General features: G+C 32.9%; 2 protein-coding genes and 1 long non-coding RNA gene across 8 annotated transcripts; 1 reads left to right on the top strand and 2 right to left on the bottom strand.

Moving 5' to 3' along the window:
• Nucleotides 1-93: 93 nt before the first annotated feature.
• On the bottom strand, nucleotides 94-3,508 carry LOC130663491 (aminoacylase-1-like). The gene is made up of 6 exons (XM_057462742.1): nucleotides 3,323-3,508; nucleotides 3,059-3,259; nucleotides 1,959-2,128; nucleotides 1,375-1,878; nucleotides 828-1,118; nucleotides 94-746 (listed from the first exon to the last, which is right to left on the bottom strand). The coding sequence occupies exons 2-6, from the start codon at nucleotides 3,153-3,155 to the stop codon at nucleotides 603-605; spliced, it is 1,206 nt and encodes a 401-aa protein (XP_057318725.1). The 5' UTR covers nucleotides 3,156-3,259; nucleotides 3,323-3,508; the 3' UTR covers nucleotides 94-602.
• A 3,490-nt stretch (nucleotides 3,509-6,998) lies between these two features.
• LOC130663489 (uncharacterized) lies at nucleotides 6,999-25,420 on the bottom strand. Of its 3 annotated transcripts, none has more exons than XM_057462740.1 (8): nucleotides 25,169-25,420; nucleotides 15,713-18,335; nucleotides 15,542-15,629; nucleotides 15,203-15,350; nucleotides 10,062-15,085; nucleotides 9,530-9,767; nucleotides 9,281-9,418; nucleotides 6,999-8,895 (listed from the first exon to the last, which is right to left on the bottom strand). In XM_057462740.1, the coding sequence occupies exons 2-8, from the start codon at nucleotides 18,031-18,033 to the stop codon at nucleotides 8,399-8,401; spliced, it is 8,454 nt and encodes a 2,817-aa protein (XP_057318723.1). In that variant the 5' UTR covers nucleotides 18,034-18,335; nucleotides 25,169-25,420; the 3' UTR covers nucleotides 6,999-8,398. The 3 variants fall into 3 exon arrangements, 2 of the variants coding, with proteins under 2 accessions (XP_057318723.1, XP_057318722.1); XM_057462739.1 differs by having other exon boundaries at nucleotides 10,053-15,085; XR_008989199.1 differs by having other exon boundaries at nucleotides 8,757-8,895; nucleotides 9,281-9,429; nucleotides 10,053-15,085.
• LOC130663492 (uncharacterized) lies at nucleotides 19,086-21,392 on the top strand. 4 transcript variants are annotated; one of them, XR_008989201.1, is made up of 3 exons: nucleotides 19,086-20,496; nucleotides 20,581-20,724; nucleotides 20,807-21,392. It is a non-coding gene; the product is annotated as an uncharacterized LOC130663492 (long non-coding RNA). The 4 variants fall into 4 exon arrangements; XR_008989203.1 differs by having other exon boundaries at nucleotides 19,086-20,187; nucleotides 20,255-20,496; nucleotides 20,581-21,392; XR_008989200.1 differs by having other exon boundaries at nucleotides 19,086-19,404; nucleotides 19,543-20,496; nucleotides 20,581-21,392.
• Nucleotides 25,421-27,382: the final 1,962 nt, after the last annotated feature.

Below are 27,382 nucleotides of genomic sequence, written 5' to 3' on the forward strand. Positions count from 1 at the left end.
GTTTTATTTATTATATCATTACTATTATTACTTTTTTTTTATACTTTCCACCACGAAATCCCATAATTTTTAAATTATTTTTCAACTCTGGGTCTTTGTGCAAAAAGTTTTATTTCTGTAAATATAATTTTTCAAAATATATATTTTTTCTGTAATTATTGTAGACTTCACTTGTCTCAATTTAACGTAGCAGTAGAAGAAAAAAACAATAACTTTATAACATACGTAAAATATTTTCAAATAATCAAATAAAAAAACAGTTGATAAATATTTTCTTTCGTTTCTTTTAAATCCACTAGCTGAGTATTGCACTAGACAGTTGCAGTATTCCATTCACTGGATTATCTTTGGTATTTAAATTCATTTAAGATCCTCTTCTAGTTTTTCATTGCATTAAATTACAACTATTGTGTTGTATGGCACTGATCCAGTTTGTTTATGAAACTGCTTTTATTTTTTTTAATTATTAGAATGTAGATATTCTCAAGTGGATATTTAACAGCAACGTTTTTTTTTCTTATCAATATATTTATATAAATTGCACTTTTTTCTTCAGCATATCGTGGGCATTAAAAATGTTGAGGTTTTTAAACCAAGTAAATTTAAACATTTGCCACTGCTGGAATAATATCCATGTAAATTTCAATTCCACGTAGAAAAACATCTTTATTAAGATACTCATTGTGATCGTGGAGTAATATCGGGGTGTTATTCATTGGTGAGAAACCAATGGCTGGTAAACCGATCTATCAGACATAAAAATATTATTAATTTTATTAATTAATTAATTAATTACGGAAAAAAATGATTTAAATAAAAATATTTACCCCGCGTATGTAGCGACTATCGGTACCACCAGGAAAGATACCGATTTGTATTTTCATCCCACGTTTATCAATTGTATTTTTAAATGCCAACCAAAATGGGTTGCTGTCATCTAGCTTTGTACTTTCAATTTTAGGATTTTTCTGTTCATACTCAATAGAAACTCCTTCACCTGCTTCGCGGCACCAACTTAAAATAGTTTTCTCGAATTCTTCATGATCGACAGTCGGTGGTATGCGAACATCAAACACTGCAGTTAACTGTTCAGGGATAACATTCGCTTGTACGCCACCCTGTAAATTAAAATTACCATGAATATTAAAAAAATTTATCTTCATTCAAATTTTTAAATAAATGACCATATGAATAAAAAAAAAAAAATAAATAAAACATTGAAATAGTGGAAAATAAATTTTAAAATCAATTCTTATTTACTTACAACTTGACATCCTGAGTACAGACATAAAGCGAAAGTTTAAAATTATAAGTTAATACTGACGAAATTAATGGAGTGATTTGTTAATTTATAAATATTGTAATTATACTCACTTGAAGCTTGGTAAGATTGACTGAAATAACATCTCCTGGCAAAAAATTCCCAGCATCAAGTTTAGCTTTTTGATCAGCTCTGAGATCCATGAATCGATCAATGATAACTCGAAGCTTTTCACCGGCTGTGTTGGGAAGCAGCAAAGAACCATGACCTGGATGACCTGGACAAATGACTTTTACGTGCCATATAGATCTCTCGCCATTGAACATATAGAAAGTATCTTCAGGTGATGCAACTCCTTCGTCCAAAGCAAAGCCAACGTTCAAAGCTTTGAAGTCTGCAGTGTTTACAAATGCCTCCATGCCAAGAACTCCGCCAATCTCCTCGTCAGGTACAAACGACATGTGAATCGTGCGTTTGAAACGGAGTCCATTAATCTTCATGCGTCTTACTGCTTCGATGTACTGAATGCCAACACATTTCATATCTTGGGAGCCACGAGCATAGATATTTCCTTTTCCATCTATCTCCGCGCTGAATGGGGGATAAGTCCACTTGTCCTAAAGTTTGCATAAATTATTATCAAAATTTTAATTTTTAATTTGAATAATTGCTCCATGTAATTATAAAAAATACTTACAGCAAAGACAGGGACTACATCCATGTGACTGTTGAGCAGCACCGCTGGTACCGAAGGATCAGTGCCTACCCAGGTGATGACAACAATCGGCTTTCCTTTGTAATGCTCATAGACCTTGACAGGCAGTTCCAAACTTTGTGCTTGACGACGTAAAAACGCAACACAATCATCTGAAATATTTAAAAACATCAATTAGTTGCTAGCCTTAATTACTTAATTATCGTGTTATCATTTCTTATCAATAATGCCACGACATAATTTAAATATCAGGCAAACATTGGCAGTATTATCAAATCACAGTATAATTAATTCGTAGCATCAAGATAATTATCATAAATCTTGATAGTTTACGACAATTCAAAAGATGAACGACAAAACAATGCTTGGGTTGAACAACGCAGCAACACCGATAGCAAACTTTTATTTTGCACTAAAATAATTATTTTATCATAGCCCAGATTTCCTATTAAATTTCTTATCTTTATCGCACATTATACTAGATGATAAACAACAGAATTAAAATTTAAAATCTATCAGTACCTCAAGAAATAACGTTGGCGTCTCCCAAAAACACCCATACAGACTCAACATCTTTGTCATCAAATTATCTAACAAATAATAACTAAATAAATTATAAAAATTGCATACAACTGATACCAACACATACAAATTATGTACAAAATTAATAATAAAGAATTTAAATAAAATAATGTCAATTAAATCAGAGATTAAAAGAAAGCCAGGGCGGGGCTGCGACAATGGCTGGACGATAGCGTCTCTGACGCGACGTGCGTCCACGCTCGCGTCATTTATTTAACCCAAACAATTCAAATAAATTAAATTTTCAAATTAACAACAAAAATGACAACATTTAATTAACAGAAAATTACCTCGAGAATGTTAACACAAAGTTATTAATTTAAAAAAATTTATCTAAAAGACGCGTCACTATGCAGCGACTCACGCGGCGTTACTTACATCCAAGACGCTTTTGTACTTCACTTTAAAATTTATTTACCCACTAAAATAATTTAAAATATACGTTTTTTATTATTAACAACAGTTGAGAGAATGTTAATTAAAATAATAAATAAACTTACCGTAATTAATATTCGGTTGAACAGAAGGGATCCGCAAATACTCGCGGAAATTCTCTACAGCTGTTTCGTCCAGCTGAGTCTGAGACGGCGAGGACATCACAATATATGCTGTGGTTATGGCGCTTGCGTATGTTGTATTACTTTTAAAATGTGCGTGCTGTGTGTGTACAATATATTGTGCTCTATGTTATCTTAATATACCTACATATAAGTATATGTTATGGTGTGTGTACGTAAGAGGTGCGAGAATATATCACGACTTACGGTGGTTGCTACCCTGGACTCGTGTTTGCTTGAACCTGTCACTTTTCTTTACATTACAAACTATACTTCTGTATGGTGTTGCTACTCTCGAGTCGTTGCGTGCTGTAGCAACGAGTGTCGAATGTCCTGTGTGTGATCTCTTGTATTTTGTCCACTCAGGAAGGCCAACTTTACACTTGTTACCCAATCAAATAATTCAAATTTAAATGCGCGCGGATGTGCGCGCGCATTATTGTTAAGTAAACCGACTGGGATTGTATTAATTTATTATTATATTTATTATATTTATAAGCAAATATGATAATTGAAATGTAAATTACTTATTTTAATGACAGTTTAATTTATTATTCTGTTTTAATAAAATAATTCATTTCCGTCGAGTAAATTTATTTTTTAAATTTAAACCTGTCAATGGCTGTAGCGTTTATGGAATAAATTGATAAATTACTACTCGTATAAGTGAAGATTTAAATTGCGAGCTATTATATATTTACTGTTGGGAATTTTCCACTGGTTTTGAATTCAAATATTGTAAGTTTTTTTTTATGTGTTGGTCCAATTATCTAATCAAGTTTGTTTACTTAAATGCGAATGTTTTTTTTAAATTACACATGATTGCAGGCAACTAAATTTAAGTTGATAACTTTGACATGTTGACATTTTTATCGTGCATAACTTTAAAAGATAACATATATTTTTAATAATATAAAAATTTTGCTAATTTTATTTAGGTAATTAATTAAATTAAGTATTTATAATCCTGAAGTTAGTAGACTATTAAAAAGTTTCGAATATTTTTCAACAAGTCAATTAAAAAGCGGATGTAGAAAATTTAAAAAAATATGGGTGCAACCCAAGGAGCGCACTTGGTTTTGTGACATTTATAAGATATAAGTTTTTCGACTATTTTTTGACATATCGATAAGGCATTAATATGTTGACAAAACGATCAGAAATTTATGTCACCGAAAAAATGTCTATTCAAACGACTCAACACAAGTGATGACAAAAACTAAATTACAAATAGGTCATCGAAATGACTTTTGAATTGAAATAAGACAGGGACAAAAAAAATTTGTCTTATCCTTTTAAAAGAAATCTTAAAGTTGTCTCTGTGCTACTTGGGACTTTAAAAAAATATTTTTTATCGTTTTGAAAAAAGTCGAAAAATTATCAGACGTCGGCTAACTTCAGAATTATTAATTATTTAAAATATTTACCTTGCAAATAAAATTATCACCTTGAGTATTTGATAAAATGAATAGATAAGAAGAGGAATTAAAAAAAAAATACTTTTTAATTAATCTTTTAATTCGTAAAATGTATTTCGATTTATTAAATTTAATATAATATGTATGCCTAAATAATGAGCTCTTTACACATAATTATATGTAATACAGCGTTATATTATAGAATAACTTGATTACATTAATCATAATTAATTAATTAATCAATCCGATTTTTTGAAAATCGCATTAATTTAATTATTTATACAATATAACACATATTTAAAATCGTAATAATTACTAAAATCTAGGCACGTATATATATAACGGCAAATTTAAAATAAAAATTTTTATATATATATATTTATATACCACTTAATATTTATAATATTTATAATTATTTATTTACTCATTAATTATTTACAACACCGAAACATTTCGTTTTATAATTTTTGTCTTAATATATAATAATAATAACGTTGCCTTTAATTTATTATTTAATTTTTATATTATTTATAGTAATTAATACAGCGAAAAAATATAAAAGCGTTGTAACAAATAATTAAATATAAAAAAAATATATTTTAATGATAATGTATAAAAAAAATTATTATTTTTGTTAATTAGTCACGCATGTAATTGTTAGTTTTTTGTTCAACTTGCTCTTCACTTAAATCATTAATACTTGAATCCATATCTATTTACGCTTTGTTAGTTCTCTCTTAGTACAATAATTATTTTTATTTACAGAATTGAGTTATCAATTTCTATAATTTTTATCACTTGACGTTAATTTATTATTGATCTTTTTAATCAACGTCTCCTAATTTTTCTTTATTACTTTTATTACAATAACATTAATAATAATAATAGTAATAGTAATAATAATAATCATTAGTTATTAATTAGCAATAAAAAAAAATAAACAGAATAATTGTCAAAAATATATGTCTATGCGTACAAAAAATATTGGCGTCAGCCTTATTTGCGTTGCATATTTTCAGAGCATTTATCATTTTATAATTTATAATTTTTAAATTGTAACACATGGACATTTTTTATCATTTATTTACTTATTCTTTTGGTCTTGAGCGTTAATGATAAACGGCATATCAATAACTTAGTTTTTGTTACATTTTTAATTTTGGCGCTAAAAATTTAAATTCAAATTAACTATCATGCAAAAAGCCTTTAATACCAGATAATAAATTACAGATTGTTGGTTTATTAATTAAATATTAATTGAAATTTAAAAAATTATAAAAATAATATGCAATAATGATAATAATAAAGTATATCAACAGAATATCTCTGTGTTTTAAGAGAAGGTGAAAAATTGCACCGCGGGCTTATGTTTTAATTTATTATTATCCGTTTATTTTAATAGAATAAAAAGTCATGACTGTAATATTACAATTGTATTATTTATTTTTTTTTTTTATAAATACTTTTTATTTATTATTATTTTTTAACGAGAGAATGCCTTCTCGGAATATCAATAATTAGTAATAATAATAATAATAATAATGATTATTTACAGTCACACTGAAAAGATTGCTGAAATAAACATTTTATAATTAATAATTCTTTTTTTTTATTATACTAATTACAGCTAAATTTATTATAGTGAGAAAAAACAATTATTTAATGAGCATTCAGCAGTCTTCTCATTCCACTGGTTATTTTATTTATATTCACACGACATCTATTACTTACTATCTATTAAATTTTTTTTATTAAAATTTTAAATTATAATTATCATATTTATTATTATTATTTTAAATATTTAGTTTATTTTAATAAACAGATACCGAGCAATATACATTTTTAGTACTTGAATATCTGTATCAAGTGACTGGTAAGTCGTTGTATAATAATGTACTCAATACATACATTATTTATTTTAAAATAATAAATTTAATTTTAAAATATTGATAAACGAACCGCTAAATAAATTTATGTGAACAATAATACAAGCTAATGAGAGAGTACGCGTAAATGTTATAGCCGTTTATCAATTTTGAACTCAATGGAAAAAAAAGTGTAAAATAAAAAATAAACATTAATTTGAAATTTATACATTTAATTATTTTAATACAGAGCACTTTTTATAATACTCTTATTAACTTATTAAACCGTTAAATCCGAACATTAATATTATCTTAAACTATATATATATTTACACATGTACATTTTAATTACATACTATAAAGCTTTTTTTTTATAATTATTATTTGCGCTACTGTAATGTAATGTACTGTAATAATACAACCGTAATATTGGATTTAAATTTATAGTATGGCTAATAAGATATTATTATTATTTTTAAATATATCTGCACCTATTACATTGTATGTAAATATTAATAAATGTTATAATTTACTGCCCTAGTAATATTTTAAATTTAAGTGATGTTTTAAATTTTGGACGCTTGTTCATATCATCTATTAATTTTATTTATTAAACATTCATTACTCCAACTATCGCAGTTTGCTTTTTTTTTTTTTTTCATTTTTTGTTCGATTGACGTTTGTACTCGCACATATGACTTGCGTCTTATGTACGCCTGGAATTTATTTATTTATAAACCTTTTTTTTCTTTTTTTTTTTATTTTCAATTATCGTTTCATCTTTTTACCATTTTTTTAATTTTTTTTTTTCATTTACTAGCGCTTTTATGTAACAGAAATATATTCTCTGTTTATCATTAAATGATATACAAATAAAAAATATAAAATGTTAATTAATAACTAATAATTATAAATTAATTATAATAAACACTTTAATAATTAAATTATCATTTTTTTAAATATAATTATTTTATAATAATAATAAAACTCTACCAAAGCGGGCAAGAATACACGCGACTCAATAAAAGTTATACATATAATTGAAATATTTATACTTTTTAAAAAAGCAAAAAAAATAAAAAATAAACATTTGATTTTGAATTTGAAAATTAATCCAACATGTATTTGTTAATAATAATTATTAATTAATTAGAGAGAATTGTACAATGAAATATAAAATATAGACAACTTTGAAAATAATTATCACACTGCTAGTACATTATTTACTATAAATTAACAATTAATTTATTTTATATTTTAATTAATATTTATAATTAACTAGCAGTGTAATTAATATCTAATCTAAACGCTTTTATCTTTCACTGTTTAGTTTCTCCAAGTCTACAGCTACTGTTAATTATATCTATATATATTTATATATATATTTTAATTCAATAATAATAATAATAATATATATATATATATAATAATATTACGAAACCTTAGATTAATTATTTACATTCCGGATGACAATGTGGATGATTGTTATCACCAAATTTTTTTATCATTAATAGTAACATATGTTTATGATTACAGATAATTTAGTCTCAACAAAAACTTGTTTGACCTCGTGTAAGATTATTTAAAATCATTGTATTACCACAGCGTTATCAAAATTCAACTGTACATTACATTATGACTTGTGTTTTAACATATTTTTCTTTCTTATAAAATTATTCTGGACACCGCAATCGTTTAGTATAAAAAAAGATATTCTGATATATTAATTTCATATCATCCTTCAATTACTGACATCTTTTTTTAAATTTTACCGCTAATTTAAATAATCGTTTTTTAAACGAATGTTTTATTAAAAACCTCAAATTAAATATATCATCAAATGCATGTTTTCAAATTTTTTCTTCTCGTCCTTGTTTATTTGTTCGGGAAAAAAAAATAATTTGTTTTATTTTTATTAAAAGCTTAGGCCGCGAACTAAACACCAGAAATAATTGAGTAGCCGTAAATTAAATGAAGAGTTTAGATTGTTTAGTTGGCAATTATGTCCTGGGCGCAGGTGGAGGATGAATGTAATAAGGCTTGGAAGGTTGTGGTGTTGCGGGAAAGCCAGACGATAACGTTAGTGGTGGCGGCGGAGGTGTCGCGACGGGAAATCGTTGGGTAGGTGCGGGTGGACTAGCAGTAGGGATAAATTGCGGAGGGTACGGATTCGAACCTGGTGGGGCTTGTGGCACGAGAAATTGTGGTGGTACCGGCTTACCCACTGATGAAAGTGTTGCCGTTGACGCCGATACTGGATACATGCCTGGTGGTGGTGGTACTGGTGGTGGAATTGGCTGCGGTACGGCCATATATGCTCCCGGAATTCCTGGTTTCACTTGGAATTGTGGATAATGAATAACTGCTGAACCTGGTGGTGGTATATACGTTTGTGGGGGTAGTTGCGTTTGAGGATATGACGTTGGCGCACCAGGAATTATAACTTGATTTGGCATCGCTTCTTTGCGTGCTTTTAGAATAGCTTCTGCAGTTAAACCTGTTTAAATATAAGTAAATAAAAATTATTTAAATATTTTATTGAATATAAGGTCATTCTAAGACAGCACCCACTCCCACTTTTTAAAAATATTCAATGACTTCCAACTAAAGCGTAAATTGAAAAAAAGTCAACGCAGTTACAATTTCGCCGAGACATAGATTTTAAAAAAAATTATTTACAGTTGATATCAACCAGGAGTTAAACGAAATTCGGAAAATCAATTTCAGTAAAATCTTCAAAATTCAAATTTCGTTCAATTCCTAATTGATGACAACTGTAAGTAATTTTTTTTAAAATCTATCTCTCAGCGAAATTGTTTTTTTAGTGGGGAGCACTGTCTGAGAATGCCTTTAAACTATCGATTGTTAAAATAAATAATTACCTTGTTTTCGAGCCCGTTCTTCTTCATCGTCACTTAAAAATAATCCAAACTCGCGTTTTAATCTTTCAGTAAGATTTTCTCGCTGTCGTTCAACGAGAGTTGGTGCTGCTGACCAACCAATAATACCTTCTTCACCACCTGTAATTTAACTAATTTTTAGCCTTTATACCAGCCGATCTTAACCCTAGTAATTATAACATCTAATATACACATCTAAATATATATATTAATAAATTGTATTAAAATTACCTTTACGTTCTTCATTTTCTGAGCCTGCAAAAAGTGGCAGAGTTGTTAGTCCCGGTAAATCATGAGTTGTTTTAGCATTATCATCATCTGAACTCAAAGATGATGTACCACTGCTTGCACTGTCTGATCGACCACGTGCTGGACTCTTATCCGACGATGACACGTCATTCGATGGCTCAGGCTCCGGTGGTGTTCCCGTGGACTGTTGTTTTCGTTTCCGATACTCGGAAATCGATAGCTAAATAAATAAAGTAAATAATTATTATAAATGTTTAGTTAAATAAATATTTTAATCTAAATAATCTACGATTTTTTTACAGACTGAAGGCAACCAAAGAATTTATTAACTTGTGTATAAAAGTAAATAAAGGTGAGGGCGTGTGAGATAGTAATCAGTAGAGTCTAATTAATTGCATGCTAAATAAATAAAATTTATGATGATTTTTGTGTAGGAATTAGTGAGAGTGTTTGAAAATAAAAATAAACAGCAGTCTACCCTAGGCAGACTTCACTACAATCCTACCGTTCTAACCTTACGCTTCACTGGTGCAGGAGCATCGTGTTTTGGTGATGGACCTCGATTGGGAACCGCTGTCCGGGGATCTTTTAGCCTCCTGACTTCAGGTTGTGGTGGTGGTGGTGGTGGCGGTGCTTTTTCTTCAACTTTAGGTGATACGATTTCTTGTTTATTTGTTAAGACAGCCGAGTTCTCTTGGACACTTGGTTCCAGTACGATAGCCTCGATATGGTTTAGTACAGGCGGGCTATTATTTTCTGACGACGAATTAAAATGTTCTGTTTGCGGACTAATTTTTTCTAACGATGGATACAAATCATCTAGTGGCAGATTTACGTTTTCTGATGACGGATTTATACTTTCTGGAAGACTAACATCTTCTGGAGGTGGATTAATATGTTTTGGAGATGATTCAATGTCTTTTGGTGAAGGATTCATGTCTACTGGAGATCGATTTATTATATCTTTTGGAGATGAATATATTTCTTTTGGTGATGGATTTATATCTTTTGGCGATGAATTTATTGATGGAATAATATCATCTGGAGATGGGTTAATACTTTCAAATGGTGGATTAATATCTTCCGGAGATGGGTTAATACTTTCCAATGGTGGATTAATATCTTCCGGTGATGGATTTATATTTTCTAACGGTGGATCTGTATTTTCAGCATTCATAAAAGCTGTTGGTTCTTCATCAATCTTGGATCTCAGTAATTCTCTCAAAGCCGTAGACAGTTGATTCTTATCATCGCCATTTTCTGTTATTTCAACAGATTCCATATCAATTGTTGACTCAATCATCGCAGCTTCAAAAACTAAACTCTTCTTCGGGGCCGCAGAACTGTCGGGTTTTTTACGAATTCTCTCACTCAGAGGTGGAATTGACTGAAATATTTTCGGCGGCTCAACAACAGACTCACAGTCGATATTTGAAGATACGGAATCAAACATCGACTCTTCAGAAGTTGTGGTTGTGGTCGTCGATGATTCTGGTTTCGTTGTTACAAGACACTCTAATGGAGTATCAACATTGTCAGCAACAAATTCTTTGTTATTCGAATCAAAGTCTTGATTATGAGACATTGTTTCAAGTTCTTTGAAAGCTCTTTCTTCAATGTCTCGTTCCAGTTCTTTAAAACGACGTGGCTCTTCACTCGGTTGTGTATCTTCCATTTCATGATCTTCTGAATCAGAGTCTTCCTTCGAACTATCCATCAATCCTTCGATCCCATCCATACTTTTATTATCTTTGTCTGAACAGGTGTCAACTTTTTCCTTGTAATCATTTCCATCATCACCAGTGATCATCTTCATTTGTGCCTCGACATCAAACTCGTCAATAGACGATCCATCATTGGACTGACAGTCTTTGTCGAACGCGGGTTTTTCTATATTTTCAGAGCTTTCATTTTTATCAACGACATTTGCGACCGTTCCATACTCAAGTGTCATTTCAGCTGCACGTGGCTTGAGCTCAGACTCGGACTCTGTTGCACCAATTGGTGACCTCGGTTCGTCTGTCTCCGGCTCACTCTGATTATCAACTTCCATAGGACATTTTTCGTCCACTAATGGTGAACTCGTCTCTCGTTTAATCGGACTGTCTGTAACGCTAGAAGGTTTAATTACATCTGAAGATTCTTCGCACTCCATACTAGGTTTTTCTTCGATCTTAATTAAATTCACTGATGTATCAATGTCTTTGTCATCCTCAACTTCCATAATTTCATCTTTCACATGATTTTTAATCTCCGTTGGTGATAATTCGACCTGGTCTTTCAAATCAGACACAGCTGGTTTATCTGTTTCTCTCTCATCTTCTTCTTTAACGTCAGAATCAGATAAATCAACTTTAGGTTTAATTGTTTCAAAGAATTCCGGCTTCTCTGAGTCTGAATTGGTGTCTTCTTTAATATTATCAGCCTCATAATCTGTTTTAATTCTTCCCTCAATTGACAATGGTGACTGTGGATGCTCGGAGAAATCATTTTCAGATGAAGAAAGCGCCGAATTAGTGGGACCAGCCTCAGTGTGTACGGGTGTTGGCGTTGTCGGTGGAGTATAATTGTCTGATGAAATACTTTCACGAGCAATTCGTCGTTTTTTAGGTGGCGCTACCATTTCACTGGGCGGACTTTCAGGTCTACTATTGGGTGAGTCACATTCCTCAGAGATGGCTTGTCGTAGCCATCGTTTTTTAGCCGAACCTGATGACACTGGGCAACCATTGGCATTTTGTGCAACAACTACTTGTTTACGTTGTGGTGGTGAATCACAAATACCTGAAACAGAATTTGCGGCTTGTACAAGAGTAGCCAAACTTTTAGCGGCATAACTCTGTGTCAAAAATTCCGGCGAGGGATCTGTAGGTGAAAGAAAATCAATCGACCTGTTCGTCGAAGGAATTACGGGACTTGGAGACGGTACTGATGTCATTGGTGATATATTTGGTGATATATGAGGTGGTAATTGAACGTGAGGAGGATGTGGCGTGTCCGGTGAGTCTCGTAACCACTCGTTCATCATGGCCTTTTTAGTTTTAGGAAATTTGAATCCCGGAGCAAGAGGTCCGACCGCGGCAGCTACTAATAGACAAGCTGATGACAGTGGTGTCGAGGGAGTTGAACTTTGAGAACTACTGCTTGCTCCACTGTCACAGGTAGGACTTTTACTTGGTGGCGGTTGCTGGAGCGGTGGTGAACTTGGACCAGGTACATTTGAATTTGCAAGAGCTAATAAAAGACCCGCTGCTGTTGGTATAGTTTGGTTATTTGAATCTCGCGCCATTGCCACACAATTTTCATCCTTCGTTGGTGTATGAAGTCGAGGAGAAAACGGAGCCTCACGATTGGGTATACATGAAGAGGGTGGCGACTGCATCATGATACTTTCATCACCAGAGGACATGTCTGAATCCGCGGAATTTAATCTAGTCCTTCGACTGCTTTGAGAGTGTGAGCTACTTGTTGTTCTTGCTCTACCCTTTCGTCTTTTTCGTCTCAGCGGTCGTTCAATATGCTGCTGCTTCGGTTTCGTCGGAAGACTAAGAGGCGGATCATCATTATCACTATGCGCACCTCCAGATTCTTTTCTCTGTGCATTTCTTGCTTGTACTTCTTGTTTTCTTTGTTCAGCTTTTTCTAATCTTTCAAAAGCTTTCATAATAGCTTCCATTTTACGCTCTTCTCTTGTCATTTTCTTTTTATCTTTTTTACTGGTTTCTTGTGACGTTGGAGTAACTGGTGATGTCGAATGAAGTACCTGTTGCGCGGGTGGTTGTGATACTGAAACAGAAGCCTCTTCTTTAGGTAATACTTTAGTCACTACAGCAGGAGTCGTCGCCACCACCGGTGTCATGGTCGTCGTTGACGTCGTAACTGTTGCTGTTGCCGTTGTTATTGTTGTTATTATCGTGGTGGTTGTCGTCGTTGCCACTATTGCCACAGCTGCTGTCGTAACAGCTGGTACTGGTACTGGTGTTATAGGATTAGTAATCATTTTTTTAGCACCAGCTGATACTGTTGATGTTGATGATGTTGAAGACGTAGGAGTTGCTGTTGAATTTGGTGTTGGCTGACTTACTACTGGTGGTGTTGAAGTTGTTGAACTAGATACATCACTTTCCTCATTGACAGTATTTCTTCTACCTCGTCGTCTTCGTTCACGACCATCAGCATTCTCCGCAAGTGTACCATTACTACCTCTTCGTGTACTACTGAGTTGTCCAGCTGCTGTAGTTATTTGACAAGTACGTGGATTACCACAAGCACACGGAAGAGGCGAAGTGACAGTTGAATTTGAATTAGGCGAAAGTAAAAGATCATGTTGCTCATGACGAATCGTTATTTCAGTACTTTTTTCAATAACTGTTGTCGTAACGATATACAGATGCAATGTTCCTTTTTCTATACAATGTTTAATTTCAGCATTGGGTTTACAACTTCGTCGTACAAATCTCGCATCATTGCCGTATGTTCTGGTATCAACACAAACTTCAGTACCCTCACGTGGCAACCGATAGAAAAATACAAAAGGTCCTGGCCGCTGGGCGTGCTGTCGTCCTTGAGGATGCGTCGGCCTGTGCTGTGTACTCAGCATATATTTACCTCGTAGCTCGATGATTGGAGTATTTGGTGGAAGGTATACAGTAGCTACCAAGAATCTGAGACTGTTGCTGTGTACATTAAGCCGACACTTGCCACTAGCACCAGAGCTCATATTACTCTGTTTCAAGTCACTGTGTGTGCCATTAACTTTAATGCTGGATATTCTGGCTCTCAACTCAGGACTGTAGTGATTTGTCACAGCCTCTTCATATCTTTCAATCCACTGTCTTAAAGGTGCCATATTTGAACCCCAAGCATCTTGAGTTTCATCTTCACCATCTAAACTTATTCTACGTTTTGTTTTTCTTTTACCCGGGCCACGTTTTGCTGTCTCCTTTTTTCTACCCGCACTCGCTTGTCTTGGAAGTTGCTCTCGTCTTTGACGTTTCGCTACATTATTATTATTATTATTGTTATTATTATTACTATTAGTATTATTATTGTTATTCAATTTTCTAAGCGTCGAAGGAGGAGGATCGGACTTTCTTCGTGGAACAGGTAGCTGTTGGAGCGGTCGTTTTTTAGTCGTCGTTGTATTGCTGCCTACATCCGTGTCCGCAGAGCTTGTGGACGACGTATCCGACGATGTATCAGAATTTAGAAGTTCTTCGCGTTTACGCAGTTGAAGAGTTCGAGCTCGTTGACGATCTACACGACGTGGCCGGCACACTTCGCAGAGATACTCGTCGGGAATGTTTGATCTGTCGATACCCATGCAGTCAACGTGCTGCCAAACAAGACAGCGATCACAGCAAATCATATATCCATCGTCATGTTCAAAATCACAAATACAACGAGTAATACTATCTTCGTCGTCGCCCTCTCCTTCTGGTGCTGTTTCTGTTTCTTCACCTTCCGGCTCGACCTCACGACCTGCGTCACTGCTGATAGCACTCGCTGCGTCGTCGGCTGTACTATTGTTGGTGATAACTGTAAAAGGAAAAATGAAAACATAAAAATTAGTATATTTTATTAAACGTAAAATATATATATGTTATATTTTATTTAAATGAATTATTGTAGTAAGAATATGTTAATATTGCTGACCTTGGTTGTACATAAATGAATGCTGAAGTGTTGATCCACTTGCACCATTGAGAGGCTGCTGCTGTGGATGGGGTGGAGGTGATGCTGGTGGCGGCGTGCGCGGTGGTGGAGCTCCGTAGTTATGGTCTTGAAGGACAAACTGCAGACACTACAATTAGACAAGGATTTGTTTCAAACCATGCAATAACACACAGAGTCATCGTGTACGGGCCAGTGAAAACACACAATGACATAGAAAATTATTTTAGAAATTTTTATAAATACAGACTAGGATAATAATTTATAGAATTTATTATTTATTCAAAATTTTAAATTATAAAATATGGTAATTATAAATACCTCATAAGGAAGTGGCATTCGCCGTACTGGTGACGTTGGCTGTTCTTGAAACTCTTGTTCTTTTGATATCTGTGATTCATGTCCAACTCTAATAATATAAAAAAACAATATTTGTAATATTAATATTTAATAATTTATATAAAGATTAACATAATTATTATTTTTACTCACTTTGCTTCAACTTCTTTATGAATATCCGGCGAAATTACGGGTAAAATTGTTTTTATTTGTCCAGCTTGTGGTCTCACATTTTGCTGTTGGGTATACTGCGGTGTAATTATTTTTTGTTTTTGCTGAATATTTTGCTGTTGAATTTTCATCGTTTGATTTTTATGTATCATAATATTTGATGAAGTCAATTGCTGAGAATGAAATGTTCGTAAATTTTGTTTTTGCGAGATTGAATTAGGAGGAACAGCAGGATTGTTGGGCATTTGGGCTTTCAATGAATTCATATTGGTATTCAAAGAAGTTTTTATGCCACCAACTTTTTGGGTATTATTTCTCTGTTGTTGCTGTTGCTGCTGTTGTTGCTGCTGCAGCGGAGGTTTTTGTGCAGGGATTGTTTTTATACAACCCGGTTGTTTTTGGGCAGTCATTGGATTAACGACAATATGTTGCGGTGATTGTTGCTGCTGGTGCTGTTGGATTATTTTAATTGGTTGGGCATTCACAGTCCGGTTCATTGATATCCCAACTTGCTGAGGATTTGCTTTCATCTGATTAGCAGCAGCAGCTTTTTGACCAACAGTCTTGACAGTATTCCCTGGATGTTGTGTTCCAATGGGAGAATTTTTCATCGGTCCAACTTTGAGAAGCATTTGCGGCTGTGATTGTACTTTAGCATTTACAACCAAAGGATTTTTTTGATTTATCGGTATGCTCGTAAGAGTCGCATTCTGTTGAATAACATTCAACTTTGGTTGTGAATTAGTATTACCAGTCATTCGTGCTGTCTGCAAAGTAACCGGCTGCTGATGTTGATGCTGCTGCTGCTGTTGCTTAGAAACCGCCTGTCCTTGAATCGTCTGAGGAACAATCTGTTGAACATGTAACGTATGATGGACATTGAGTTGGGACTGAGATATAAGCTGAGCCTTGCCCAGTGTTACTGTAGAATTTTGTTGAATTTTTGATACATTTGGAACACTACTGCTCTTAGCAATATTAGCAATATTACCAGGATTTGTTAAGGGTAAATTTTTCGTTGAATTATTTAATACCAATGCGGTCTGAGATTTTTGTACTGATGTGATTTGTGATTTAGGCTGTTGAGAATTTTGAAAATGTACAGTATTATTTATTTGCGGTTGATTTTGCGGTACCGATGTTGTCTTTTGTATTCCGGCAATTGAAACTTTTTGTACATTATTAGTCCCAGTGGTAGCAACTGGTTGCCGTTGAACTGCTAATGTTTTTGGAAAGACTCCAGCAACTTTTTGTAGTGACTGAGTTTGATCAATTGGCTGCTGTACAGCTGCTACTTTATTATTCGTATTAACTCGGGTATTAACCGTAGTTTGATTTGATGACGTCTGGTTTTGTTGAATTTTTTGTTGATTATTTTGTTGCTGTAGTCGTTGAATATTTGAATTGGTTATAACTTGTGTCATTGCAACAGGTGTAATAGCAACATTTGTCGATGATGTTTGGGCTTTTGACACAGCTTGCACACGTGAAGTAAAATTTTTAGGTACCATTCCCCCTTGGTTGTTGATACTCGTTATTGTTTTAACTTTATGGACATTAGCATTGGGTGACCCGGTACTTGGGGATTTAGTCCGTAACCTCTGAATGTTTGACATTGAATTCGTCGATGTAATTGTTTTGACACCCGTCGTTGTACCAACTACCTTTTGCGATGCTGTGCTTTGAATAATATTTGATGAATGCTGCTGTTGTTTATTTTGCATAACTTCGTACGTGAGCTGAATCTTCCCCGGGAGATTTGAATTAGCGGTACTATTAATCACGGACTTAGACGAGTGCGGATTCAATGGGGTCGTTGAATGGTTTGCTGCTAAAGAACAGGGAATTAACGCGCCACCAGTACTCGCAGATATTTGCTGCTGGGTCAGTACCAAAGGCGTTGCAATAATTTTTGACTCTACAGTCGTTACAGGTCCAACAAGTTTTTGATCTTTGATTGCTTTTGCTGGATAAACAATCGTCCCAGGTTTGGCAACCGCAGAAATAACACCACCAGAATTAGCAGCAGCTGTTGTTACAATATTACTCTTAGCATTATTCTGCTGAACTTTTATTTGATTATTGGGATAAACAATAGCAGGCTTAGTAACCATCATTGCTGTTGATTTTTCTGTACTATGAGTTTCCTCTGAATTTCCGGTTGCTGCTGCTGTACCCAATTGCAAAACAATACTCATTGGCTCTGTTGTTCTTTCTTGAATTGTAACTGATGCTATTTCTCTGATACTCGGACTGGTCTCCTCAAGGGTTTCAGCAGAGCCCAATTGCAGGACAAAACTCATGGTGGCTTCAGCGGTGCCATTGTTTTCGCTGGGCGCGACTTTCTCCACACTACTGGTTTCCGGTGGCGGTCCGGGACCCGGGGATTTGTGCTCCTCGGACCCGCTTGCTCCAGCTGCGCCACCGGATAACTTTATTACCGACGGAGTCGACGTTTTGATAAATTTTATACTTACCGCCGAAAATTAAATACGACGGGAATTATAGCAATAATTATTATTATTTATTTATTTTCGGCTCCCAATCGCTCAGCGACGATGCCTCAACTCACAGTTTGAGCTATTTGAGAATACTCGACCGGAAACTAGAACAGAAAGAACAGAAAAATATATAAAAATAATGATATATATGGATAGCATGATTAGTTAGATATATTCACACGCCTTATAAGGCAGGATATTAAATCAATTGGCTGAAAATAATTGAGGGAGAGGCTTGGAAAGCCACCATATAAATTAAAAAGACATTGCTGTTGCATCGCAAGTACTTTCTATTCGTGAAATATCTCTCAGTTGTCGAGACGAGTGATTGGATCTCAGCTTTCGCAGTTTTAAATCCTGTCAAATAATAAATGCCCATGGGTGTACTACAGACGTACAGTAAACGTTTAGACATAAAACATTAACAACAACTACAAAAACAACAACAAAGAATTACTTTCACGACCAGATATCTGCATCATATTCAGTAGCAGCAGTCAATACACCGTCTTGTTGTTCTTGAATTAATGATCTGATTGTATCAAGATTTCCAAGAACAAGAAAAAAAAAGTCAAGTAAAAAAAGCAAGACGGATGTGCTCTAACACATTCGTCTTTCTTACAATCGTTTTATTCGTTAGTTTAAAACTACGTCCGAGTCTTCGTGAATTTTGCTAGCCTTGAGATAAATTTAAATGTAGAATACCAGAAGATTCGATCCTCTTTTAGAACGCTTACAGCCGACTTTAGAATCAGCTTTTATTTACAAAACCTCGGGATTTTTCCTATAATTATTTATACATTATTATTACATACATATTTTTTTTTTATTCAATCTCATTACAAATGTGATTGAGAGAGATAATTATTTTAATTGCCGAGACCTTGAGTTCAATAATTTAAAATATTGCGTTCGTTTGAAATTTTCACGACGTGAAGGTTTAAGATTTATTAACTATAATAATAATGTGTATATATTTATATACAGGAAAATTTAAATTAATCTCGATAGAGAAATAAGACTGGGAATGAATCATCAACTTGGTAAGTATAAATATTCAGCGTAAGTATGCGCACATTAGCATCGACCTGGTGGTACTATAAACGTATTTTAGAGCAGTACAAAAATTAAATACAGCTGACATTAAACATAACAGGAAACGAGCGGATATTCGTACGTGATTGTAGCAAAAATATTTAGTATAATAATAATTATTATTTTAATATAACTAAATATCGTAGTACAAAATATAAAAATGATATTTTTCTAGTCTTTAGATCGTACATCTCTATTTTAGTTTCTATTGCGTAGATGCAAAGCAGCGTATAAATGTTTATCACACATTTATACCGAAGACGAACACGACGACGACGACAATCAACAGCAGAGTCCGGTTGGCAGCAATGGAATCTGCAGCGACCTACTTGGCGTACCTCGACCCTTGCATTGATTTGAAAAGCACGAGCCCAAATTATTTGCCAACTTGCTTACATTACTCTCATTTATTTTTTCATTTCATCTAGCCCGCTTTCTCTTGTCATTCATTCATTTATTCATTTATTTATTTATTTTTATGCTGAAATTAAAAATAAAAAAATCATACAATTATTCAATGTCACTAAATTATTAAGTAATTTGTAATAAAATTTTTTAATAGAAAAAAAGGGGTTGTTTCTTTACTCACAAAGAGACTCGAGGTACAGAATAACAAGAAGAAGAATAAGATGAAGAAGATGAAAAAGAAGAAAAGAGACCATGAAAAGTAATTGCCAAGAGAACCAAGTGAAATATGCGAGCTCCCGCCAATAACCGGTATTCGCCATTATATCCTCGTGTTTATTTTCCCGTAGATTCAAACCTCGCTAAAGCAAAAGGGAAGAGCCAGAAGAAGAAGGAGTTAAAAGAAGAAATAAGAATAACAAGAGTAACTGCAAGAGTATAGAAGGATGCTGTGTAGTAATGCAAACTTATATCTTAATATTATTTTTATAAAACATACTCTGTACTAAATGGGACAAAATAGCCGTAGCGTTGGGTGATGAACGATTTAATCGCATTACTAAGGCAACAATTGACATCATGACCTAACGAAGCTAAGCCTACTTTATAACCCCCGCTGATCATTATTGCCAGAGCCCGTAGTCCTAAGAACCAGTGTCTATTGTCTCGCGATTTAAATATTCAACGATTTATTTAGCTACCAACCGTTCGCTCGAGGTAATTGTTTGTAACTCGGGCAAGAAGAAATAGACCAATGGCTCCACGGTATGGTTTTAATTGACAGTAAATAAAAATAAATTTACTTAAAGTATTGGTATTTAGTTGCGGTTATATTTTAAATGCTTTCAGGACAAAAAGTCTGCGGAGATTTCAAAACGAGGGAGGAGGAATGGCAACAACGCGGGGCCATTGTGAGAGAGCTCAACATTTTATCCAAGGTTACCCAGTCGTGGGCATATTGGGTGCTCCACTCCTAAGAAGAAGACGAAGTAAGTACGTACAATAATAATAATAACTATGATTATTATTATTATTGTATTAACAATAATAATGATAATGATACTGGTACAAGAAGACGGCAAATGTCCATGAACAATCCCAAGCAAGGTATAACAAACTCTACGCCACTGAAAAGTACGCTGTTGATCTCCACGAGTTAAAAGTATGTTTTTTAACTTATGTATACACCTAGTTGGCTAGTGTACACAATTGTATCCATAATAGCTTCTCCTACTCTTAAACTTCATCCTCGTTCTCTTGGTTCGTTTTCTTTTCATGGTTCTTCTCCTCGTCTCAAGACCAACACTAGAGGAATGGCATAGCCCCACTGCATAAGCAACTCCAACCGTATGTGTTTATAATAATAATACACACGCTGTATTGTAGAATATATTCTTCCTTGTAATCGTCATCATTACGAATACCTGAGGCGAATTAAACGAGTGTCTTTTTTTATATTTAGTATCTCTGTCATCAAAAGATTCAAAGTTTATCGACATCGGCAAACTTGATTACAATTTTAAAACTCAAAAATGTTGTAATAGAGGCTGCTAAAATATAAATATATAAAGAAATAAGCAAAAACATATTGCGGCATTTCTTTGATAACGAGTTTTAATCCTCGGAAAAAAATGTCGGGCGAGATAATCCTCTGAATAAAAAGAAGCAGCAAAAAATTATACGATAACGTAAACGATAATAAAAAAAAAATTATTAAATGGTTAATAAATTGAACAATTAGCTTTCATGACAATTGTTGAGTATAATAAAAAAAAAAAAATTATTTAGGGAGACAGCCTGTGGTGTGGAGGCTGCAAAATAATTGAAGCTGATGAGGTCAAATGAAAAATAAACGAATGATCGTACGTATGTATAAAAGCACATAAACGAATCGGAATATAAACGTTTATAGTTTAAATAACAAAGATAGAAGATTGTGAATTTCGCGCGTGCCTGCATCTGTGAAAGCCACACTCGGAGCTATCACGCTCTCACTTTATCCTGCAGCTACTGTTGCTTACTGGAGTACATACTGCAAGTACAGTAGAGTACGGTCGATACCATTTCACCTACACTAGCTGATGGATACTCCAGCTAGCTAGCAAGGTACCAGCCCACCCTAACTATTACCCAGTTATATGCTTTGATCTAACTCGACCATTTTACAACCAGAGCCAACTCAAACTCCACCTCCAACCTTAAACTCCTTTACATAGCCTCCTTCACCTCTTACTCCGCCAGCGAGTGGCAACCTCTACTCCTGCTTCTTATCATATCATCAACAGCCACGATCTCTCTCGTGTCGGCCGGCTATCGCCATTCCCAGAGTTCATGTTTGCACACAGAAAAAAATCTCGACTGAAAGTAAATATTCTTGATACGAGAATTCTTTTTTAAATCTCAATTTTCTCCGGTAAAGTAGAAATCTCCTCTAAAAGACGGATTCTCTGGGCTCAAAAAAATCTTGACTTGGTTCCCGAAAACGTTTGTCTCCCAAAATATTCTCTTGACTCAAGATAACTTTTCTTCTGTATGATATCTACTGGTAGCTGCTGGATGTGATGTCAAACTTTGTCGGTGTCAAAGAAAATATACTAAAATAAAAGAAAAACAATAGTAATGATGATGTCAACATGGATCACTGATGATCTATCATTCATATAAATTAGTGAAAATTACTCTTAATCAAATTAGCCTTTGCGTTCTTAATTCGCATCAATTCTATTCAGTCTAAGCAACTTGTATTGAGATTGATTAATTCTACCGTGTGTAATATTTTTTTTTTAAATATAATACTCCAATCTTTTATTAGCAAGGGCACGATTAAAAATATAGCGAGACAAAAGGCACGGCAGATGGGTCGGATAGTCAGTGGTGCTAAAAAAAAAGGAAGAATAAAAAAAAAATAATGCCCCAGTGGGGGAGAAATATCCGGGTTCGCTCGTGTGTATAACGCGGCAATCATAAACTGCGACGTAGAGTGCAATAGAGACGCGGGAGAAGGTCGTTGTACCTAGCAATCCGCGTACATGTATGTTACCAACCTAACTCAACACAATATAGCCTTCTATTATGGTCATAGATTCTCATAGTACGGATAGAAAAAATATATAAAGGATCTATTGATTTTAAAAGTTCTCTTTTTACTTTTATGAATACATGTAATTTAAATTTTAATTCAATAACCGGTTTAATTGATAATTACTTAAGTCATCGAGATCGTTGGCTCGTTAATTAATCAATTTTGTTTCAACTTGTTAATTTTTTTTTTTTCTTTTTGTGTTCTACAAATTGTTGGTTTATTATTTTTAAATTTAATCGACAATATGGTAAAATCATGTGTAGGCGGTGTAACGTTAACGTAAAATCGATGGCGCTTCGAAATGGCGAAGCGCGAGTAGAACTAGTTGTAGATTTATATATGTATGATAGGAAGAGAAGTGTAAGACGAAAAGAGAGAACTGGAGGTAAGCAGGAACAAGAGCAAAAGCTAATGCCAGAGGAAGAGCTAAGAGAGAGAGAGGGAGAGAGTATGAACGTAATGGTTACGAGAGGGCATTTATTTAATGTGGAGGCGGTGGAATAAGGATAGAAGGCTAAAGGACGAGAAAGAGAGAGAATATATGACATGGAAAGAAGACAAGAGAGAAAGGGAGAGTACGGCTAGCGAGACGTCAAGTTAAAGGGTGACGTTGTTCCAAAAGTGAGGGGAAAGTGGAAAAAGTAGTGGTAGGCTACGGAAGGTGGTGGTGGCGGCAAATAGGTAGGATAGGTAGAAAAGTTTTACGGTGTATCAAGGGGTCCTGAAGAGAACAGCGGGGAAGATAACAAAATGGCCGTAATATAAAACGTAGCTAGCGCCGCCTGGAATAATTTTTTTCTATTCCCGCCGGGAGAATAAATAAATTTTCCATCCACGATCACGACATTAATTTTTAAAAATTCTTCATCACTTTTGCCAAGTAGAATTATGTTACTTATTGGCCACTTGTTTCAAACGTCAATCACCTTGAAAAGTTTAAAAATTATTACAAAAAACTTTATCACTCTTAGGTTATTTTTACATATGGTTTCCTTTCTAATTAATTCGATAAATTTAACCACTGGTTATTAAGTATTTGTCTAACTATTTTTAAATTATTCAAGACAATAGACATTTAAATATAATGTTGTGAGCACGTTATTGTATTATTATTTTGCAATATTTAACAAGTCAGCTCAACTTATTAATTTTTATGTCTTAAGGAAAATGTTAACGAGCTGTAATTTTTTTTTTGTTATCACAACACATTATATTTTTAAAAATTATAAATATTAAGATTGTCACGTTTAAATTTTTATCTAAATCTTAATGACCAGTAGTCGTAAATTTTATTCAGTCAAGTAAAATATAAATAAAAAATGAATATGTTAACAAAAAAAATTAACATATTAAATAAATACGATTATGATTAAATAAAACTGATAATGTATAATCGAGTTTTTGATACTAGTTATCATTGTTGACCGATTGTGCCGTAACTAGTTTTAGTTTTATCATCTAAATCAACTAAAACACTTGTAACTTTTAATCCATTTTGTTTTCTCAATTAACTATTTTTCATTGCTATTATTATCACCATCACCATCATCATCACCATTATCGTCATCATCATCATCATCATCACAACAATAATAATTATTATCCTAATAAATTAATTACTGTAAATTGTGATAAAAAAATTAAAATCAATAGATAAACGTAACGACAGATGATTGAATTATCGAGAAATTTCATAAGACAATTGCCGTATGATTTTTCAATTCGTGACATAATAATAATAATCACCACACAAATTTTAAAATAATAACTGATAAATAAAACTTACATAAAAAAATGATATTTATTATTATTAATTTATCTTTCGTATTTTCTTTCTTTTATTTTTATAAAAGTTACTACCAGATGTAGCTTGTCTATTATCACAAGTATTTAAACTCGACATCACTGTTGATCACTAAAAAATAAATTAAATAATAAATACACATGTTACAGTTGTAGATATTATCAATAAACTTGTTAACCATCGAGTGAAAAAAATATCTAAAGCATCTTTTATTTGAATAAAGCAAACGATGCCCGCGTTTTAGGGTTACATGTTGGTTATGTACGATTTAAGTTTTTAATTATTTTTAAATAACAGTAAATACAAAATATAAATAATGATATTAAGTTAATTAGACACTTTATCACTTATTAAATAAATAAACAAAATAATTTAAATTTAAAAAGAGTTAAAGCGGAACAAATGTCGCGAAATTCAAAACGACGCTTGAACAATAAATATTTATATTATTACAATAATAATATATAATGTAATAATATCGTAGGAACATTAAAAATGAATTTTAAAAATAATATTAATGTTAAATAGTTAAATAATAATATAATTCTTACCTTACTGTGACAGGAATACAGAGAGTGACTTCAAACATTGATGTAAACACACGCATTTTAAACATAAAATTGCACAAAGGCAGCTAATAAAAATATTTATAAATCGTTATTTACATCGCGAATAATAATTATTCACTTAATAATACACTATTACGTTATTGTTTATCGTGATAAATACAAGAAACTCGCGATCTCTCCGTAAAACATCCATCGAAAACTAAAGATGGCAGCCATTCTTCTCTACAAAACATTGGACCACATCCACGGACTCCCGAGCAATGTAGCCTCGATCCAGACGTTTTCCGGTCCTCATTTTCGCCCGGCAAATTCAAATTTCATTTTTTGTAATCTCATATTTCGCGGTTTTCGCGGCAATTATTCAAAAACTTTATCGAGCTGGATCATTTAAATACTTGTTCGGATATTTCTAATAGATAAATTACTAATAATTTCACAATAAAAAATAATTTTAACAAATATTTAATAAAAGATTTCGCTAATATGTGGCGCCACTTGCAGTCTGTTGTTGGAGACATCTTGACAGAAACTTGAATGACAGATAAATTCAAGACGAATGTGAAATGTTTATGTTTTACGTTTTAAAAAAACTAAATAATTTAAGTGAGTGAATAAAATTGCGTATCACAGATCTAATGGCGGGAATTTGAATTTATTTTTGAGATTATTTGCTAATTTATTGTCATTGGTTTTATTTTTTTTAAAGAATTACAAAAAGTATGAAAAGTTGAAGGCATTGAGATTGAAATATTTTTATGGAACAACAAGTCTGGTTTGTTGGTAGAACTTACAGACGAGAGAGATAGTAAATATAACCAACTTCATGGAGATAGATGCCGCGGATTTGACTGCTGGATATTGATTTCTCCTGAGTACTGAGTACTGTTATATCTAAAACTCACCACTCGATGCTTAAATTACAAACAACGGTAGACTTATTATTTATTTACAGCACGTTGCTCTTTATAGCTGTCATTATATGCTGATGACTTTAATAGATAAATTGTTTGTTTATTTTGAACGCTATGACGTAAATAGATACGCGGTAATATTTTAAAAAATGTTTTTCCTTTTTTTTTCAGGTCATTGATGATCGGACGAGTGTCAAAAGCTGAGGGATGGAAAACGAACATATAAAGAGGCTTTTGCTTCCTGACGAGGAGACTTTATTTGAACAAATCATCAGGTATGGGCTCTATGTCGGCGCTGTCTTCCAAGTTATTTGCATATTAACCGTGGCTATTTATCATAATTGGCCGGGTGATGGTTTTTCTTCGTTAAAAGTAAGTTTTTAAATTATTCAAATTTTTAAAGGCAGTTGTCTTGATCTACTGAGTTTACGAAACTAATAAACAAAAGCTCATTGATATTTTGTAACTGATATTATTTGTCTATGCTGATGACAGTTTAACTTTCAGGAAGATCCAACAAGTGATGTTGATTGCTCGGAAAGCAGTCCACAAGTGACTCCACGGCGACCTCATCGTGGACGAAAACAAGAAAAGAAAAAAAGGCGTTAATAAATATTTATATGTATATGTATATAATATACTTATCAAGTTATCACATTAAATATTGATATCATCATGCCAACTCCATTAGAATGGTTTGTGATTCTCGAGATTATTTACAATCTATTTATATTTTGTTGCTCTTATTAATGAAAGAAAAAAGTTTTATTTTATTGTAAAAAAAAATAATATCGATTCTATCAACGAAAAGAAAAAAATTATGTGTTAAATGTATTGACTGATTTTATTGACAATAGAAAATTTTTAGCTGATAAGATGATAAAAAAATCTAAAGTTATTTTTATTTAATTACCTGTTTATTAAACTAGAACACGATAGCGAGTCCTCTCCCTTCATATATTTTATGAATAAAATATTAATGCGACATTTAATTTTTTGATAATTAAAAAAAGTTTATTAATAAGACAGTAATTTCAAATTTATTAAATTATTTTAATTGAAAACCGAGATGACTTTTCATATTTTCCTAATTAACTTATTTTTATATTTTTAAATATGACATTTTATCAATAATTATAAATATATAAATAAAATTTAATGTCTAGAATCTAAAAAAAAAAAAAAATTGAAATGATTTTGTGACAAATTTATGAAAAATAATCAATTAGAATGAATTTTATATTTCGCGCCAGTTTTTCAAACCGGGTTTGAATTATTATTGCTG

Source organism: Microplitis mediator, chromosome 2, assembly GCF_029852145.1.
Source record: "Microplitis mediator isolate UGA2020A chromosome 2, iyMicMedi2.1, whole genome shotgun sequence".
Classification (NCBI taxonomy): Eukaryota; Metazoa; Arthropoda; class Insecta; order Hymenoptera; family Braconidae; genus Microplitis; species Microplitis mediator.

Bases quoted from the DNA above. Each gene is read 5' to 3' on its own strand.
- LOC130663491 (XM_057462742.1), bottom strand. From the start codon at position 3,155: ATGTCCTCGCCGTCTCAGACTCAGCTGGACGAAACAGCTGTAGAGAAT. The intron at 2,129-3,058 runs GTAAGTTTATTT...TAAATATTTCAG, and splicing joins TCAACCGAATATTAATTACG to ATGATTGTGTTGCGTTTTTA. The intron at 1,119-1,374 runs GTGAGTATAATT...TTTAATTTACAG, and splicing joins TCAATCTTACCAAGCTTCAA to GGTGGCGTACAAGCGAATGT.
- LOC130663489 (XM_057462739.1), bottom strand. From the start codon at position 18,033: ATGAGTTTTGTCCTGCAATTGGGCTCTGCTGAAACCCTTGAGGAGACC. The intron at 15,630-15,712 runs GTGAGTAAAAAT...TTATATTATTAG, and splicing joins CATAAAGAAGTTGAAGCAAA to AGTTGGACATGAATCACAGA. The intron at 9,768-10,052 runs GTAGGATTGTAG...TTATTTATTTAG, and splicing joins TGAAGCGTAAGGTTAGAACG to CTATCGATTTCCGAGTATCG.